The 19563-nt window shown below is 42.2% G+C and overlaps 1 protein-coding gene across 1 annotated transcript in view; it reads left to right on the top strand.

Annotated features, from left to right (window-relative positions):
- The window catches only part of LOC310958268 (protein sidekick-1-like), a 241874-nt gene that overhangs the window by 220111 nt on the left and 2200 nt on the right, over positions 1–19563 (top strand). The window contains exons 32-45 of the mRNA XM_083929123.1: positions 3456–3559; positions 4368–4438; positions 5302–5440; positions 6468–6524; positions 6694–6795; positions 8186–8301; positions 12824–13010; positions 13103–13240; positions 13328–13489; positions 14499–14624; positions 15185–15349; positions 16130–16267; positions 18890–19010; positions 19155–19284. Of these exons, the coding sequence (XP_083785249.1) occupies positions 3456–3559; positions 4368–4438; positions 5302–5440; positions 6468–6524; positions 6694–6795; positions 8186–8301; positions 12824–13010; positions 13103–13240; positions 13328–13489; positions 14499–14624; positions 15185–15349; positions 16130–16267; positions 18890–19010; positions 19155–19284 (1756 nt within the window). The remainder of the gene's footprint in view (positions 1–3455; positions 3560–4367; positions 4439–5301; positions 5441–6467; positions 6525–6693; positions 6796–8185; positions 8302–12823; positions 13011–13102; positions 13241–13327; positions 13490–14498; positions 14625–15184; positions 15350–16129; positions 16268–18889; positions 19011–19154; positions 19285–19563) is intronic.

Raw genomic sequence — 19563 nt, 5'->3', positions numbered from 1 at the left:
GAGGTTACCCGAGATACTGTTACATTTAACAAACATTAAAAAGTCAACTGGAGAATAACGACAGTTGTCATTTTTGGTTGTAAAATTACAAATAATTTCAAGTTGTAAAGCTCTCACTATGATCTTTGTAAACTATTATATGCCGAGCAACAATGGAAAGCTTTACCGGCATAGCAACAGTATCTAAGGTGGGGCAGGGTTGCTTAATAGTCAATTTGCCATCTCAAGCATCCTTCGAGAAAAAAGGTAATAAAAATGTCACATTACTGGTTTTTGCTTTCCATGCAGAGCCCCAACATGGGAATTTGGCTCAGCATGTCACGCTGAACTAGTTAAAGCTGTTGTTAAAATCTTCCACTGTTTATGCATCCTTAGGGAGAAGAAGAGTGGACAGAGAGAGGGGGGGGGGGGGGGTGATGCTGTGAATTATAAAAGCAAACAATGGAGAATTAGAACACAGAAGGAAAAGTTTCATTTATTTAGCACAGGTTTGTGGAGCAAAAAAAAACAAACACATAAACCAACAACAAAAACACCCCACCAGGGAGAGCAGAGTAATCATAATCACTGCAGACACATGGAGGATCTCAGACACCTAATCACACAGGCACAGCAGGAAGTGCTATTTGTCTTTTTCTCTTAATACCTGTTTTTCTCCCTCTGCCTTCATGCTTTTAGGTATGTGTGTGCCATTTGCCCAGTCTCTCTACAACTATTTTTACCTTTTCATCTGTCTTCCCCCCTGGTGTCCCTTCCTCCCTCCATCCATCCATCAACAGCGAGTGCTTTTAAAAACCCTAAAACCTGTATTTTTTTCCTTCGTTCACTTGCACTCATCCCAGGGAAGAGGGAGTCTTTTTTCTCCATCCCTTTCTCTTCATTCCTCCATCCTCTTCTCCCTGGTCATTATGGCAGCAGGCGATGGTGGTCAGATTTGATGGCTACTCCAACTTCCCTGAAAGCCTGAGTAGCGGAACTCTGAGGGGGCATTACTTGTGTATCGTGTGTTCCCCCGCATGTGTCTCTCACTTCATGTATTGTTTGTGTGCGCCGCTTTCAGAGCTATCGCAGAGCTATTTGAGATTCTGAAGAGCGTTCTCTCAGAGTTTCTGCATCAACCTGCCTCAGGGAGAGTCTATCTGCCATGATGCTGCTGCTGCTGTTGTTGTTTTGATGCCATTTCCGAGCTCACTCTATCACTGAATGCTCTCATTACAGCGCCGGATGGAGGAATTAGCTCACATCTCCACACGCTCACACTTATACTTACTTGTTATCCATCCTTAACTGTTGTTTTCCACCGAGACATCTTTGGAAACCAAAACATCGAAGTCCCCGGGCCGATGCAAACACACACACACATACAGTATACACACACTTTCAAACACTGTCCTTAACATCGTCCCAGTGCTGCTGGTACCCCACCCTCTTTGAGCTTGGTGTCTTTTGATGTCTTATTCCTACGACTCCCACAACCCCATAGGGCCTCTACTTGTCTTCTTGTCCCTTGTTGGGCTCAGCTCATTATTATACAAGAGGACACTTGAGCACTTTTGTCCTGTCGCCTGCTGAATTTCAGGTCCTCTCGTTAAAAGTAATTAAATTGCTCCTATTAACTCTTGTTAATTATTAGGTTTGACCAATAAAAATAGTTGAAAACGACTGTTTTCCCACCACCTGTCCTTTTGAAATTTTAATCAGTTTCCCACGGTGTGCAGGACAGGGTACATTTAAACTATTAGCATGCTATAAGGCACTATAGACTTGTTCAGCTTGTCCCTAACAATGGGTGTCTGTTCTTTCAGCTGATTGTAAGTGGCTCTAGAGTAAAGTGTATTCAAAATGACTGATGTAAATTGTTATTCTGTGCTTATTAATGCATTCACCTTGCTCAGAGGAGAAATGCAGATAAGATGTTATGGCTCTATGGCAGGAGAAATACCTTGGCAGGGGAGACAATTAGTAAAGGTGTAAGATGATTATTATTCAAGACCTTGTCTGCTCTTCAAAGGCCACTAAAAAAATATGTCTGTGAGAGAGCGGGCTGATGGAGAAGTTGGTTTTGGAGGAAGATATTCCCAAAGTGTTAAAGATTACCTTGTTTTTGACCACTTGTGTTGCTGTAGAGCAATGTTTTAATTAATGCATGTTGCATTAATTTGTCTGCTTTTTGTGGTAAGTGTGTGTGTGTGGGGGGGGGGGGGCAAAAGCTGATATAAACAATGCAAAAGAAGACTTCACAAATGTTTGTTTTTTAAGGTCTTACAGATATTCACCGTGCTCTTTGGTGAGAAACCTTGAGTGGAATCAAAAGTCTTTTGTTTTGAATGCAAATTCCAACAGGTACTTTAAAGCACAATCAATAGACTCGTGCAACAATAATCCCTCTCAATCACCACTTATGTCCCACTTGAAATGCACCTATTTTATATTCAGCCTTTATTTAACCAGGTTAGTTCCTCTGAGATCATTGTGAGGCTGGACCTGGAGCCGTATCCTAAGCACATTTCCAAGAGGAAGCTCCAAAATGAGAGTGGGGTTGGCTTTCACCAGCTGGCGAGCACCGTAAACCTTGTTGAGCAGGGGAGGAGGGGCCAACTTTGAATGTTGTGTTTACACACCACAGCTGACAAAGCTCTACTCAATGTGCCTTTAACGCTTTGGCATCGCTGTAATTACATTCTCATAAATTACCGCTATATGAAATAATTTGACTGTTTTCAACAGTATACAGCAATCTCCCTCTGATTACTGTCATAATCAAATCAGCCTTTTTGTTTTGTCTAGTACCTCTCATAGTGTAGAGCACTCCAAAGCTCTTTAGAGGTGACTGATGAGCTAATAAGACAGCCCAAATATAAACAGTGAAACAATAAAGCACAGTCACAACGTTAAGAGGAGGCGTTGAAGGTGCAATGCTCACCAATGGCAATGACATTGTTCAACTAAAGTGAAAATCACTTGGATTAACAATTGGTGCATCAACTGCAGTGTGTGAAAATCTATTGTGAGCATTGAGAAAAGTTTTCTCTGACTATGATGCTCGTAAGCTTCCACATCAAGACATGTGGCCTTCAGCTCTTATAATGGCGAGCCCACTGGTCTATTGTCTGTGGTTTTGTACACAAGTCTTTCATAGTGGTGTTATGAAAGCATTTTGCACTAAAACTATGTGTATGCTGTAGCCTTTTATTTTTAAATGAACCAGTTCGTTCATCAATTTAGGCCTGGATTCAGTCTAAAAAAAGTATTTCATATAAAAATGAAAGTACAAATTTGAAAGGAATTAATGTAGCTTTCCTCTGTTGGCAGGACTTCCTGGGCACACAAAGTATAAAGATAGTTATATATATAGAGAGAGAGAGGTATAAGTCTGAAATCAAGAGCATGTGAATGACTTATAAATGCGTTCATCTGAACATGTGTATCTACAGTATATGTGTTTGTGTCCATAGGCTGAAGCCCTTTACATCATACAAGTTTCGGATGCTGGCTACCAACGATGTAGGAGACAGTGTCCTCAGCAAAGAGACGGAGGCTGTTACAACGCTACAGGATGGTGAGAGACTGGGAACACTGGGGAGGAAAGAAGGAGCAAGATTTAATCATCGCAGTCCCGTCCATACAGCCTCCACCTGTCAATCATGACATTTCACCCTGTTTTTAACTCATCAAATAACAAATTAAAATGAAACCTATCAGAAAGAAATCATACATCAGATTATCAGAGTATCATGATGATAAATACCTAAAATGTCAGGAACTATCTTATGGAAAATGTATTTGACCATGTCCCAGCCGCTAACATGGAGGGGCGGGACTTATGACCTATTCGGCAGCCAGCCACCAGGGGCAGATCCAGATAGCCGGCCATCTTTACAGTTTTATGTCTGTCTATACCATGGATGTATTCAGAGAACGGGCTACAGCGTTTGAGGCGGAGCCCCATTCAGTCGTATGAAAGTTGCTCAGTGGCGCATAAAGCCAAAGAAGTTTAACTGCTGCGTCCAAAATGACTAGATGATTGGCACTGCTTCTGAGTTTTTTGACCGTTAGAGCAGGCTCACTAGAGCCTTCCGCCACCCGAGACAGTTAATTACGGTTTTACGCTCCGACTTTCTGGAATGGGGATTGAATTATTTAATCGTACGGCTCTTCTAGACTTTCAAAAGTGGACTGAATGGATAAAATTCTGCGCCAGTCATTTCATGGGGCCTGTGACACTTGCAGAAATGTATCCACAGATTTACAGATTTCTCTTACGGCATATAAGGCAGCAATGAGGAAAAGTCTTTTGGGGCCAGAGGGCATCACATGATGGCTCCAGTAGATGCACCTCACTCTCTTTCTCTGTGTTTTCTTTCCAGTGCCTGAAGAGCCTCCAGTGATCCTCGCAGTGAAACCAACAACCACTACCTCAGTCCTGGTGCAGTGGAAGGTATTTACACACTTTCTATTAGAGCAGTAATCCCTGAGATACACATAGAACACATACCAACACAAACCCAGACAACAGAGCTTTGAGTGCAGGTTAATCACCTGTTAGGAAAGTCCCCTGCAGACTTGCTGTATGCAGTATTTGTGCTGCGTGCGTGCATGTGTGCGTTTGTGCGTGTGTGTCTGTGTGTGTGTCTGTGTGTGTGTGTGGATGCAATTATCATTATTTATTGAACCAGGAAAGGTCAGAGGGCAGCACAGACAGATTGGAGAGATGTCAAGAGGGAGGTACGGACAGACGGAGGGACAGACTGATCTGGCTGGGGGAGAGAAATGTTCAAACTCTTAATGAGCATATACCAGCAGGAGAGATGTTAGAGGGCGAGAGAAGCAAACATCAGCGATGTCCAACAACAGAGGGAAAAAGAGAGAAGGGGGAGCTGTGGCAAAATAGAGGTGGTCTTATAGCAACTGTGACATGTGAAAAGGCAGTAAATACAGCCTGGCTACTTCACTGCTTGTCACTCTTCCTCTTCTGTTTGGAAGTGTCTTCTCTTACTCCTTCTAGCCCGATCTCAAATCAGAAGGAGGCAATGAAAAACAAAGTCACCAGCAATTTCATCATCCTTTAGAGTGCCAAAGCCACTGAAGCATCACTTTGTCTGTGTGGGTAACAGCCAGACCAATCCACCGGCCCTTTAGAGTGGACTAAAATACTGCTCTGCCAGCCTGCCAGCATCCTGTCAGTCAGTCACCTCACTACACAGAGCAAATGAAAATGAGCGCGGTGCAGAATTCTTTCTTTTTCAGAAGTACTCATACTTCTCTTCATGTGCCTGCGTGTGTTTGTTTGCATGTTTTCAGCGTCCCAATGACGACAGCGTTAATGGGGTGTTGACTGGATACCGAGTGTATTATAGAGAGCTTCAAGTAAACACCTCCACCTTCGCTGAAGCTGAAGTCCAGGCAACAAAAAACAACACCACAAGTGCCCTCATTATAAGTAAGTAGAGCTGATACTTGTTTTAACTGTTCACTAAGCCACGCCCGCCCTTAGTTACTGTTGCTATGTTGCTTTGTCAGACTCCCTTGTCCTTGCACAGCACATAAAACATACAAATCTTAGTATTTTCTTTTATCTACTGGTTTTTGATTGCAGACAGAGGCAGACACACCCAGGGATCTCATTTATTTTAGTCCATCTTTCTTTTTGGGGGGTTGCTTTGCAATGTAGGCAGTTTATTGCCAATGCTGGAAGAGCGACTTATTCTGCAGTACTTTCTGACACTGAATCAGTCTTTCACCAAAGATTCGCTATAGGCAGTGCCAGTGAATTAAACAATACACATGAGTGTGGCCTCATTTGAAAGTGTAGTGAACGTCACGTGCACGGATGAAAAGTTATACAGTATGTGCAATGCATTGTTTATTGATATTTTCTTTTGCCAATATTAGATATTTAGCCACAGCCATATTAAAAATTATAAAGTTCATGAACGTTAGCATTAGCTTTGCTGTGTTCCCAGATCTCGCGAGAGTTTGTTGCTAAGAGAGAAAAATGTCTGAAACAAAGCATGAACATTTTTCGTCACAATGTTCTGGAGATATGAGTCTTGGGAAAAATGGGTCCAATATGTACATCAGTGATTGCGGGGCTATGGGATCTGTCATAATCTGTGTTCACGTTCACTTCTCTCACTGGAATCAGTGCAGTCAAAACCGGCCGCAAGTCTCTAGAGGCGGGGCCGTGGAGAAACACATGTGACACAGATGCAGAAAAATAACCACGAGTTGCACCTTCTCACCTCTTAATCTTCCTTGCTTTCACAATCATCACCATGTTGAGAGGTTATTATCGAATCTTTGCCCAATGCCACAAAAGAACCCTGCCTCCCCAGGCTTTAAAACATCTTTCAGACATTTTTCTCTTAAACACTGTCATTTTTTTGAAAGTCACTGTAATTGCACAATGTAATGTTGAACTTGAAACATGCATTGATGTCTGCCTCTCTCTCTCACTCTTCCCCAAGGCAAGAGCACCTTCAAGACAGTCAGCAGTGCTGCTCTAACAGAGTTTGAGTTGACACGTAAGTCATTTAACATGGAACTGGGAAGTAAAGTTAATCTGTTAGATTTAGTTTCAGTTACTTTGATTAGAAACCAGATTCTAGATTAAGAAGAACATATGACAACTTACATATTAACTTTGCATGGGTGTTGTATGAACGTAATGTACGTATTTTAATTTCTTTGTAGAATTAAAGAAGTTCAAACACTACCAGATTGTTATGACAAGCTACAACATCATCGGAGAGAGCCCACCCTCCGCCCCAGTTGAGGTGTCTGTTGGAGAGGCAGGTAGGTGGAAACAGAAGGAAGCTGTTAGACTGGTCACAATTTCAAAGTGTTATCTACACATCCTGTTCATGAACATTTACACCTGCAGGATTTAAAGCCAGAAAATCAGTTTTAGTGTTGAATGTCAAGCTTCTTCTCTCCCCTGTGTTAAACCTTTATTGCATTGTTAAAAGGATCTATTTTGGGTAATAAAAGAACATTTAGTTTCTCATATCAGCTACAGGGGGGTATATAAATCCTTCTTCTTCCTCTTTTAGTTTACATTTACCTATTAATAAATCATTTTTAAACATCCTAAAGCACATCCTTTACCTTGAAAACAATTGTTTAACATCAATCCCATCTCAAGGTCCTCTGACTATTGTGCAGTATTAATCAGCAGATAGTTCACTTACGTTGTTATAGAGATGGATCTGTTCACAAACAACCTCAGTGGCCGTCATCACTTTGTCCATAGCACGTCATGATGCTGAGGATTGTGCAACGTGTGTGAAAGCTCTGGGCAAAGCTAGAAAGGGGACCTTGAGTTGGTATTTTTTGTCCTGCCCCAGTTCGTGCTTTTCCTCTCCACACCTACTATCCTGCTCTCATTGCCCCATTGGTGACATTGCCGTGTGTGTTTGTGTGTGTGTGTGTGTGGGTGTGGGTGTGTGTGTGTGTGTGTGTGTGTGTGTGTGTGTGTGTGTGTGTGTGTGTGTGTGTGTGTGTGTGTGTGTGTGTGTGTGTGTACGCATACATATGGACACATCTGAATGTCGTCAAGACCACACAAAGTCATCTATTTTGAAGTGATGGGCCCAACCCCTGTTTAATTTTCAACAGAGATTGATACCATGGATCCATTATACAGACAGGAGTGCAAATATATTACTCTCACACTTACACACATACGCACGCACACGCACACGCACACGCACACAAACACACACTGCCAGACAGTTCAAACACACAAACTAGAGTGCAGGTGAGCACATTTGGACTTTATGAAAGTAACATCCGCACATTTTTGCAATTTCCCTGACAATTTTACTCTCCGTCCATCAGAGCAACACTGTATTCCAAGGGGTGATTCAAGTGTGTGCGTAGTATGTGCGTGTAGGCCATAAATATCATATGCAGATGAGCGAGAGGTGAGGATAAGCAGGGTAAGGCAGAAAAAAGGCTGCAGGGGGATGATGAAATGGGGTGATATGGCCTTTTCTCTAGCCTCAGGTGCACACTGCTGCGTGTTCATGCATATTCGTGGTACAGTGGAGTAACAAGGTACCGCCTTAGGCCCATTCTAATTGGAAGGGTAGAACATATCTTCCCTGCTTCCCACTTAAACACCAAGATGCACACACACACAGACGCACAGTAAGTGTCTAACGAAACACCTCGCCTCCTGCAGCTCCATCGGTGGCCCCTCAGTCTATCAGAGTGTCAGCTGTGTCCCCCTCCTGCCTGGAAGTGACCTGGGACACACCACCCCTCGAGACCCAGAATGGACTCATCCAAGGATACAAGGTGACACGCACAAACACACGTATTCGTTGTGGCACACACACCCACACAATAGAAAAAGACCCAAACTCGCACAAACTAGACTACTGTGAGTGCCAATGCGATGGAAAAGCACACTGCTCCGCATTTTAAATGTCTCTCCTCTTGGAAGGATTTTGCTCTGCTGCACCTTCAAGTGTCTGAATCTGAATATCCTTTAATGGTTTCAATATCACTCCTTTGCCTGTCTCTCCCCCGTCCCACCCCCTCGCTTTTAGTACTTCAAACACAAGGTTATCTGTCCTGCTTTAGACACATTGATTTCTGCAGGAGCAGAGGGGAGAATGGAGAAAGAAAGAAGGGAATGTAATATTTGCAGAGCGAAGGAACGAGATGAGCAAGTGATCCCTGTAGAATCCTGATTAGAGGAGAGGATCGAGAGCATGCGTTTAAACCAGAGACGAACGGACACAGGGATGGGAGCGTGAGGCAGAGGGGGTTAACAAGATTAAGACGAGCGAAATAGAGCAAAGAAAGAATGTTTAATGAATTTATAGGGTCAGACTTCTGTTAACAGTCTTACTCTGTTAGCCGAGCTGCACAGACAGGACACAGTAGGACTTAAGGTAAACATTGCAAGGGCTTGTTAAACGTACGATGCACACGATGCGTAACAGGTAATACCAAACTGTGCTGGTGGGGGGGGGGGTGTAAAAGGTTTCATGTCATCAAACGTGTGGGCAGATTTGTTCAAATGAGTCTTTGATATTTTGAGAGAAGCGCTCCAAAACTGCAGATTTTGTCCATATATCATTTTATTTTCCTTCATACTACATCAAGATAATCTGTCATGTCATTCCCGCCAAAATAGGTCAGTGTCATATTATTTCTAATAAAAGCGTTTCAGACACAAACAAAAACCTGAAATTGAGGAAGTGTTTCCAGACATTGTTTTTCATTAAGATCTTAAATGAACTCTTTAACAAAAGGGATGGTTGTACAATCCATTTAAGCTTCAAATTGTTTTGTTTTTTCTGTACTAATCCTGACCCACACTCTCATCAGATACTAAAATAGATCCTCCACGCAACAGTAGAGTGGATTACAAAATGGCCTGGGCTTCTCACTAAACCATTAGAGTAAAGTATCACAAGGAATGGAGCCTAAATGGAAATACTCCTTTCATGCAGAGGGTAAAACAGTACATTTTGATTTTAGATTGAGTACATGGATGAGTTATTCTGTATTTCATTATTGTAAGAGCTTGTGGAAGGACAGGATGGTATAATGCTGCCCTCAAGTGCCACTTATAAGCTGCTACTTCCAAGTTTGGACGCTGTAAATATAGTTTATGGAGCTTTGTAGTGCCTTCTGTTAGGAATAATAACAAAATGGTCCCCGTTAAAGAAAGTAGCTCTTGGCTGTTGTTTTACTTTATAAACCAAACTGCACAGAGACGGGTTATGTCGCATAAAGAAATGACTAAATAAATGTAGCAGCTAAGATTTATACAAAACAACATTGATTTCTTGAATTACCAACATAAATCACTTTAACATCGATTGCTGCCATCTTTAAAAATATTTTGAGATGCATATTTCTTCTGCATTGTTATTTATGGTGTGGTGTCTTCTTTTCCAGTGCCAAAGACAAAATTTCCATTTTATGCAAATCTAATGGACAAGAAAGTAATCTGAGTCTGAGATCTGAATACTAAAATGATTTTTTAAAACCTCCCTGCTAAATGTTCGGTGTCATCAGAGCTTTCAGTGCATTTACCGTCTTGTCGTAACACACCGAAGCCACATTGATTATGATATTTTTCATAGAGAACAGCATGAATTAAGGGCAAGAAAACTAAGTAGCATTGCACTGATGCAAAATACATAATAAAGTAATAAACAACATCATATCAATGTCTGGCAGTTTCTCTCTTGGTATCCATCTTAATGGACGCTGGTCCGCAAATTGGCAACAAAAGGTCCAGTCCGTCTGTAATTACAAAAGCCTCAATTTTGTGATCTGATTATAGTTTGAGGAGCGCATGTTCTGTATGATTAGGTACCCGGGTGGCTGATTGTCTCGGAGAGCTTGCTGGGGTTGAACACGTTCAAATCAGCCATGAACTCTCCTGTGACACGTATTCATTTGGCTGTAAATTTGCACTTAAAGCTGAAACATTTTAGCTCAAAATAAAATAATCGCCACAAGAATAAGTACAGTAAGAGTTGCTGCGGTTATTTTCTCACCCTCAAAAGGCTGGTGTGTGTGTATCCAAGATACATTTTCAGCTTCATCTCTAATGCATGAGGCTCAACCACCTCTGTGACCTTGCTTTTAGGATGTATCTGATATGGCCTTATGTGTGGAGGAAGTCAAGACAGTTGAGGTGTCAAACCGAGCTTTTTCACTGGGCTATCAGATGTTATGTACAACATAAAGAGATGGAAATGTTTCCTTAACATTCAGCTGAGATTAAACAACATGAAGTAATTTGTAAAAGTACACATTTAAAGCAAGTAGCTGCTCTGGAGTATAGGAGAGTGGATATACACCTGTCCAGTGCCGTTATGAGCTGCAGACAAGCTGTTTTAATGCCTCAAACAGATTTTGTTACTGGATATGCATTTATATAGGCTGTTTACTGGCACTGAAATATCAACTATATGTCTTTTTTTCACGCATTATAAACGACCTGTGTCATTAAAAAGTTTGTGACCTAGACTTAAATATAAAAGTTACACATTTAGGATTTCTAGACTACTTTTTTTTTTCAAAGTCAATAAAGAACCAGATTTCTCATATCATCACAGTTATATGAAACTTAACCAAGAGTGATAAATTGGTCTGTCTACAGAGGCTGAACATTAAACCTACTTCATCATAACTTTGAATATGTTAATAACGCATTTTTTGGCGTTATTAAATTGTCACATTTGCTCAGTACAGGGTCTTAATATTGATATCATCATACTGGTAAAAATGATCAGGGGACCTTTGTGCTAGTTACGCTCACAGCGATTGACCAAAGCAGCCAGTGTGTCTTCATTACTGGCTGATGTTGTGGAAGTCAGTCACGTTCATGATTTTTGCCTCCAAATGAGCAAAGACAGTGACAAATGGACTCCATTCTACATTTTTGATACTTAAGATGCTTAAAATGAGCAAATCTCACGTGATTGTGAGTCATTCTATGAGGTTTAAAAAAAACTGTGCAGTACATACGCTAAATTTATAAAAAGAAGAAATACTTTCCCTCTGGTGTAAAGTATCAAAGTATCAATACTTTTCAATCCACATGATCAAAAATCCTGAAGCTCAATCATGTTGTGTTCAGGGCTTTATCTGAACTAACTCTGTGTGCAGGTCTTTTATGTCTTATTGCTGTGGTATTGAAAGATGTATGAGAACCTTTTTTTTTGTTTTATACTAGTATTGTATTGAAGTTTAAAATTTTTGGTAATGTGACAACCTTAAGCGTGTTTCATGGTTCTTGTGGTCAGCGCGGTTGGCTCGGCGTGGTCAGCGATATTGTGCAAGTGCGGCCAGGGTGATTGTGCGCAGACGGTCTGAGCACCAAGCAGCGCAGAAGGAGAAGGAGACGCAAGGACCGCGTTGCACTGATATATCTATCTATAGCTATCTACAAGACCCGGAAAGTCTACTGGCTGAAAGGTCCGTCCCTTGGAGCCGCTCTGACTGCATTCAGTATGAACGACCAGCCGTTTGCTGTGCCGACCACAAGAAGCGTGAAACAGACATTACTCTGTTGTTATTTTTACACATTAAACACACACAAAATACACACACACACATGCACAAACAGAGATGATTAAATGGAGTGATGTCAGAGCGACATCCGCCTCAAGCAGTTGGAGGTTCAGTGCCTTGCTCAAGGGTTCCCCTGCAGTTACCAGGAGGTGAACTGAAACCTCTCCAGCTATCAGTGTACAATCTGTACTCTGTCTTGAACTAGCTTTGCAGACTAGCAGACTGAGCTACGGGCCCAAGGTTCATTTGAGTCTAATTACTTGAACGGCAGACCGCTGCTGATGTAAGGCGTCCATGTTGGTTTGGTTTTCACGCTCTTCTTTATTATTGGGCACCAAGTCATAAATCAGAGCGTTCAGACAACTCTTATATATCAGTGCAGCATTATGCTTCTAACTGCCATTTCATGTCACTGAACATATGATTAATTTACGTATTTCAGGACAATTTACACAGGCCTAAGTTGTTAGCAGGTAATCTAAAGTTTAAAGTTGATCTGAGAGAACAAAAAAGTTCTTTATTGTCCTCAGGCAGCTTAAGATACTTTTGCATGAAATAGAGAATAAGTGTCATTAGCATCTATATCTACAGGAGGCCAGTGGTATCTGCAATAAGAAATGACACCTACTTTCCCTTTTCTTAAACTGCCAAAGCCAAAACCAACTTCTCCATCTTGTAAAAAAAATCTTGTATTGTAGTTGGCAGAAAGGACGTGAGTGAGACAGTATGAAAACACTGTTTATTGTGTTATTGACACTGTTTTCCTGTGTTGCAGATCCACTACTGGGAGAGGGATAAGCAGAACCAGAGTGAGAAGGTCAAGGTGATTTTTGTCCCCGACACCCGTGTGCAGCTCACCAACCTGACCAGCTACACACCTTACCTGGTCACTCTGACTGCCTTCAACACGGCTGGAGACGGACCTCCCAGTGACCCCCGCGGGTCCCGCACCCTGCAGTCTGGTAGGCAGTGGTGACAGTTCGATTAAATAGCATCACTTTGAAGCCTTTTTGATTTCCTTCATTTCATTCGTCACCCTCGGTGTGTCCCACAGCTCCCAGCCAGCCCAGCTACCTGTCCTTCTCAGAGGTGACAGGAGGGAGTGTCAACGTGTCCTGGGGGGCTCCGCTCACTCCTAACGGACAGCTGGAGGGCTACAGGGTCATCTACCAGCCCACTGCTCCTGTACAAGGTATGCACACATTATTACTTTATACACATACATATACATGTTGACGAGGACACTGACATTTCTTTTTATTTGTCTGTGTGAGAGCAGGAGTGAGTAAAGTGGTGACGGTGGATGTGCGGGGCAGCTGGCAGAGATGGCTCAAAGTTCGTGACCTGGTCAAAGGAACGACGTACACGTTCAGTGCTCAGGCTCTCACCGTCAGCTACGGACCGCCCATACAAGCAAACGTCAGTGCTCAGCCTGTGCAAGGTAGGCCCCAACTCTGTGTGCGTGTGCGTGCGTGTGTGTGTGTGTGTGTGTGTGTGTGTGTGTGTGTGTGTGTGTGTGTGTGTGTGTGTGTGTGTGTGTGTGTGTGTGTGTGTGTGTGTGTGTGTGTGTGTGTGTGTGTGTGTGTGTGTGTGTGTGTGTGTCTCTACTTCTTGAATATTATTGTGGAAACAAACATCTGTTAATACATTCCCATTATTATACTACCAGTTATTCTCATCATGGATTATTCCGCCGATGCTTTTTTAATCAATCAATTAATTGTTTAGTCTATAAAAAGTCAAAATGATAACATATAATAAATAATAATAATAATAATAGTGAAAAACACAGACATTCAGTTTAGAATGATAGAAAAATCACATTTGAGAAGCTTTCAACTTTTTAACTTTCAAATATTTTGTTTGAAAAATGGCTGCAAAGATATATTAACTGGCAAAATAGTTGCTGATATATTTTCTTCGATCGATTAGTCAACTAATCAACAAGAATTTTTAAAAGTTGGAGCGTCGCCTAAATCTCCCGCTCCAATTTCGCTCCAGTACCGCTTACGCCATGATTTCGGAGCCTTAACTCCTCTCTGTATTGTTGCAGCAGGGCAATACATGCAGCACATATATGCACATAAAGGGTTTAGACTTGGTTCAGTATAGAGTTAGGTTTAGGCTAAGGTTGGAGTTAGGCATCTTCAGGTGAAAAACACTTGCCAGTGCTTGTGTGGCACTGGCATACACAATGAAAGACGTACTATTATGTCCTCGGAGGCACGTGGTCTTAGATATGTGGCGTAAATGTTGAAACATGACCGTGCTCTAATTTCATTTATGTGCTGACAGAACAGCATCTTACTTACATGTTCATACTGTGTATTATGTAAAGTTATTTATATATTTGTGTCGGTACATTTACAACAATAAACTAACTAGCGATTATGGTGGAGGTTGAGGAAATGAAGTGGGTGTGATGTATGTGTCCCTCTCTGACACTACAGGCTCCCCTGGGTCACCAATGGAAATGTCCATCACCAAGACGTCGTCTGCGCTCACGATCCACTGGTCAGAGGGAGAGATCGGAGCAGCACCAGTCACTGGATACGTAATTGAAGCTCGTCCATCAGGTGAGCTCCGACACACACACACACACACACACACACACACACACATACACACACACACATACACACACACACACACACACGCACATTGACCACTAACTTACATAACATGCACCATTTCATCTTGTGAGCCAGTTGTTTTAAAAGGGAGGCAGCGTTCTCCAGATTAATTTCGACCTGCTTTGCAAATCAAGTCAATATCAATTTTCTAATAAAGATTTCCATAACTCGATATCTTTATATATATATATATATATATATTTATACATTAATAATGACAGTGATCATCACCACATTATTATAAAAATCATTATAAATGTGATTTGACAATTTATAATGTTCTTTCTACTTTTCACATTTTGGCATTTGAAAGGGAATAATCAAATTCTCTCTCACTCTCTCTCTCTGGTCTTTGTCTGCCTGCCATCAAACCCAACTCTCCCTCTCTCTCCCTCCCTCCCTCTCTCTCCCTCCCTCTCTCTCCCCTCCCTCCCTCTCTCTCCCTCCCTCCCTCTCCCCTCTCTCTTTCTCTCTCCCTCTTTCTCTCTCTCCTCTCCCTGCAGATGAAGGGGTGTGGGACTCCTTTATCAGACTCCTCCCTCCCAGCAGCAGGTCCGTTTCAGTGCCACTGGAGCGCCTGAGGTCGGGGATCAGCTATGAATTCAGAGTCATTGCTGTTAATCGCTATGGTTACGGACAGCCAAGCACACCCTCTGCTGCTCTCGCTGGTAAACACACAAAACCACTTGCCCCCTTTTCTCACTCTCTCTCTCTCTCTCTCTCTCTCTCTCTCTCTCTCTCTCTCTCTCTCTCTCTCTCTCTCTCTCTCTCTCTCTCTCTCTCTCTCTCTCTCTCTCTCTCTCTCTCTCTCTCTCTCACGCACACACACACACACATACACACACATACACATACACACACACACACACACAAACACACACACTGGAGATGGAGCTTAGGTTAATGAACATATCCAGGGTGATCCAACTCATTTATTTGGAGTTTGACTTAATTTCAAGCCGGTTGGAAAGTTTCTGTGATTGTGCTTTTACCGCTGCCATCTACAGGCCGAGCTGTGCAACTACAGCTGCTTATTGTGCAAACAGAAGACAGCCTGAACGCATGCCTTCATTTTTGTTTCCCATCTGTTGCATCATAATTAAGGGAAAGACCTCAATTCAAAGATTTATACAACTCCCACTCTCTTACCTAGTAAACTGATCTGAGGTTTTTTTTCATAAAATTGTTTGAAGGATGAGCAGGATGAGTCGTATGACCATAAGAAGAGGATGACTCAATCCCCTAAGAATCTAATTTAAAGACTTAGAAGATTGTTCTCTGGTCCTGCGGGATGAACATGGGTATATATAAAGATAGATAGATAGATAGATAGATAGATAGATAGATAGATAGATAGATAGATAGATAGCATGGATATGAACTAAAGCAAAAGAAAGGTTGACTCATATATGTTCCTCCTTCTCTCCCCTTCCACTTCCTGTCTGCAGCGCTGTCAGACCGTCCGTTCTACGAGGAGTGGTGGTTTCTGTTGGTCATGGCTCTGGTGGGACTCATCCTCATTCTGGTCCTGGTCTTCACACTGCTGCTGCACGGACACAGCAGCAAGTACAAGGCCTGCGGTACAGGTCTGTAATGTAATGTAACACTTTATATGATGACAAAGTGGGGATGTTCAGGGTGTATTTGTCTCTCCTCAGTCACACTCACATCGTTCCACTCACCGTCAGCAGGCTCACCGCATCTACCCTCCTCTGATATATTACAATGGACTCCGCTTTTTGTGATTCCGAGAAGCTGAGACACGCATCAGCTCACTTGTACTGTATGTAGAGCAAAATTGCCTGGAGCAGTTTTACTCCTACAGGACCCTGTGAGGGCCGTGAGAGAGGAAAACAAGGCCAGCCTTGTTCCTTCAGGGCAAACAGCACCCTGAAGCGTCTCAGGAAACGTTTTCACCCTGAAAACCTGCCGTAATGTTTTGAATATGGCTTTAATGTTGAAAATAATTAACACAGTTTAAAGTATTAATTTAGGTAATCCTAGCCAATTAAAAATGTACAACTATAACTAGAATATGTAGATGCCATTTACAGCTGAAGTCAATAGCTTTCTACAAAAAATATGTTTGTTTTTTTTATATTTGATGAAACTGTCACTGTATCCTGTAACACAATGAGACTCAAGTTCAATTATGTCGATCTACCTCCAACTTCTTCTCCCTGTCCCCGACAACAACAACCACTCAGAGCTGATGAGTCTCAAACTGTGAAGCCCCGCCCACGTTTTACAGTTAAACTGTACAGTAAAATGTGTTTATTCTAGAAAAAGGCAATACAGTAACAGAATATTGACTCGTATTTGATCAACGCTGCCTGGTTTCACAGTTTGATCAGAGCAGATATTGACACTGCGTCAGAGACTCCTCTGCTCTGATTGGTTGTCGTTCAGGCGCAGTTGAATCTAGCTGATGCCATTAAGAGCCGACAGAGAGGTTGAAGACCATAACTTTCTCTTGGATGTGTCTCATTGTGCTGTCAGGGTCTACTGACAGTTTCAGCAAATCTAAAATATGATTTTACAGAAAGTTACAGTCTTCAGCATAAACTGGAAAGAGACTGCATGCAGACTACAAGATGCTGTAAGAACAGGCTAAGTTTAAGTTTAATCCAAGATTTGTCAATTTATTAGCAACTTAGTCTAGTGTATCAGGTCTCATACAATCACAAAAGTATCATTAAACTATTATAACTCAAGGTGTTTTAACCAAAGCCCTTTTCCAGATTCACTCCTCTAATGAAAGTTCCCACTCTAACAAAGGGCAGTGGCCTAAAGGTTCAATACCGTGGACGAGCAGGAAAAATCTGGATGGGAAAGTGGAAATCCGCATTTGCCCCTCCCTCATTACCACCACTGAATGTCCTTAACCCCAGCAGAGCAGACTGTGGTTGTTCTGAACAGCTTCCAGGTGTGAATGTGAGCATTGCTCTCAGTGAAACTCCCTTCTAAATGAATAAAGGCGGAAAAACAAAAACATACTCCCCCAGTTTTTCATCCGCAGCACTGCTCTATAATATTTTAGCTTGCACCACCTCCACAGGGTCAGTCTGGGTGCTCATCCTGGAGGAATGAGACTCTTGAGGATGTTTACTGACGTGGACTGAAGGACAAACTCGCTCATCATTATGACAAAAACATTTTTAGTTTGTTTGATGTGTTGCCCACGTACTCCTTTAAAGCAGCGGTTCTTCATGTGAGTTTATCCTCCTCTCTCGTTTGGGTTGTGGGCGCAGCAGTGCTTTTACAGTCACCTTACGTAGGTGTGCGTGTGCGTGTGTGCACGCCAACATCTGTAATACAAAGTTAGCTCTGACAAGCTTAGGTTACATCAGGACAGCTGTTAATCTGAGTTGCCACGGGAACCTTGGCCCAACCTCTGGGTAGTGGAGCGATGAAACAGAGCGAGGGAGGTGCTGCAGGAGGAGGAGGAGGGCGAGTGGAGGCAGGACAAGCACATAAACACAAACAAGAGTAAAGAATCAATGGGAGTCAGTGGGAAACAGCCAATGAATGTTTTTCTCAGGTGACTTTAAATCATCCAGAGCACCTTGATGTGTTCCAAACAGCAATCATATTTCTTCCACTTTAAAATGGGACATTATTTCCTTTATTGTTCCATCTGTTATGGTTACGGGTGGATGAATTATGACGGTATGTTGTGTGGATATTGCCTGAGTGACAAATTATGCAGCAAAGTTTAATTTGCCTCTTATTCTCTGGCCTGAGAGGTAGCTGAATATACAACGAGATTGCACACAACAACTCAGATTACCGACAAACAATTTCACAAAAAATTCTCAGCCGCTGCCCTCGAGCTGCGCGATACGTCGATATTGTCAAAATGATATAAAATGCCCGTTTTTATCAGCAGCAATGTGCTATGGAGATATTTATGCATTCTGATCCTTGCATAATACTTTCTGTCATTTCGCAAATGAGAAAATACTCACTTTACTTTTTATTTGTAAGTACACACAGGAGTATACAAAATAGGCTTTACAATGTGGTTATTTCATATAAATTGTTTATACTATTTATATATTGAATTAAAACATGCTGAATCATGATATAGAAGATTCCGCGCATACGGCCCAGCCCTACAGTGCACTGCCCTATACAAGGGACCGCACTGCTCTTATTTTAGTATAAATCTGAATCTTTTCTATCTAATTTCTTTTATTATCCTTCAGGGAAGCACATGTCCACCGCAGAGGAGTCCGTAACACTAGACAACGGAGGTTTCACTGCTCTGGAGCTCAACAGCAGAACGCTCAACACCAAGAACTCCTTCCTGAAAAAGAACGGGACCAGGTGTGCACTCGCTCGCTCACACACACACACACACACACACACACACACACACATATGCTCGCACACAGACATCTTCCTGGATTTGTTCGAGTCATTTTTATTTTTTAGATGAAACATTTATTAATAATTTGCGTGTACGTCCAGGTCTCCTCCCAGGCCCAGTCCAGGTGGTCTTCACTACTCTGACGAGGACATCTGTAACAACTATAACGGAGCAGTGCTCACGGAGAGCACCACGCTCACCGAGAAACCCACCGAGGTCTCCGAGTCAGAGGTAGCTCTCTCTATCTGTCTCTCCTTCAAATTCAAAAGCTTTATTGACCTGATAGGAAAGAAACCTGTGTAACCAGACACCCTTGGAGTTCAATTCCAAGTAATTACCACAGAAGTACGTCAGCACCCTAACCATTGGGCCCCTGATTTGTAAGATTTTGAATAAAAAAATGTATCGTAAAAGAAAAATCAAGCCAGTCTACCATTTTCACGCCCCTGTGAATTTGATTAAACAATCTGTCTTACTCCTGAAGTATGAACTGGTAAAATGTTTGATAGA

Source organism: Echiichthys vipera, assembly GCF_963691815.1.
Source record: "Echiichthys vipera genome assembly, chromosome: 2".
Classification (NCBI taxonomy): Eukaryota; Metazoa; Chordata; class Actinopteri; order Perciformes; family Trachinidae; genus Echiichthys; species Echiichthys vipera.
This window is presented reverse-complemented; position numbering and strand designations above follow the sequence as displayed.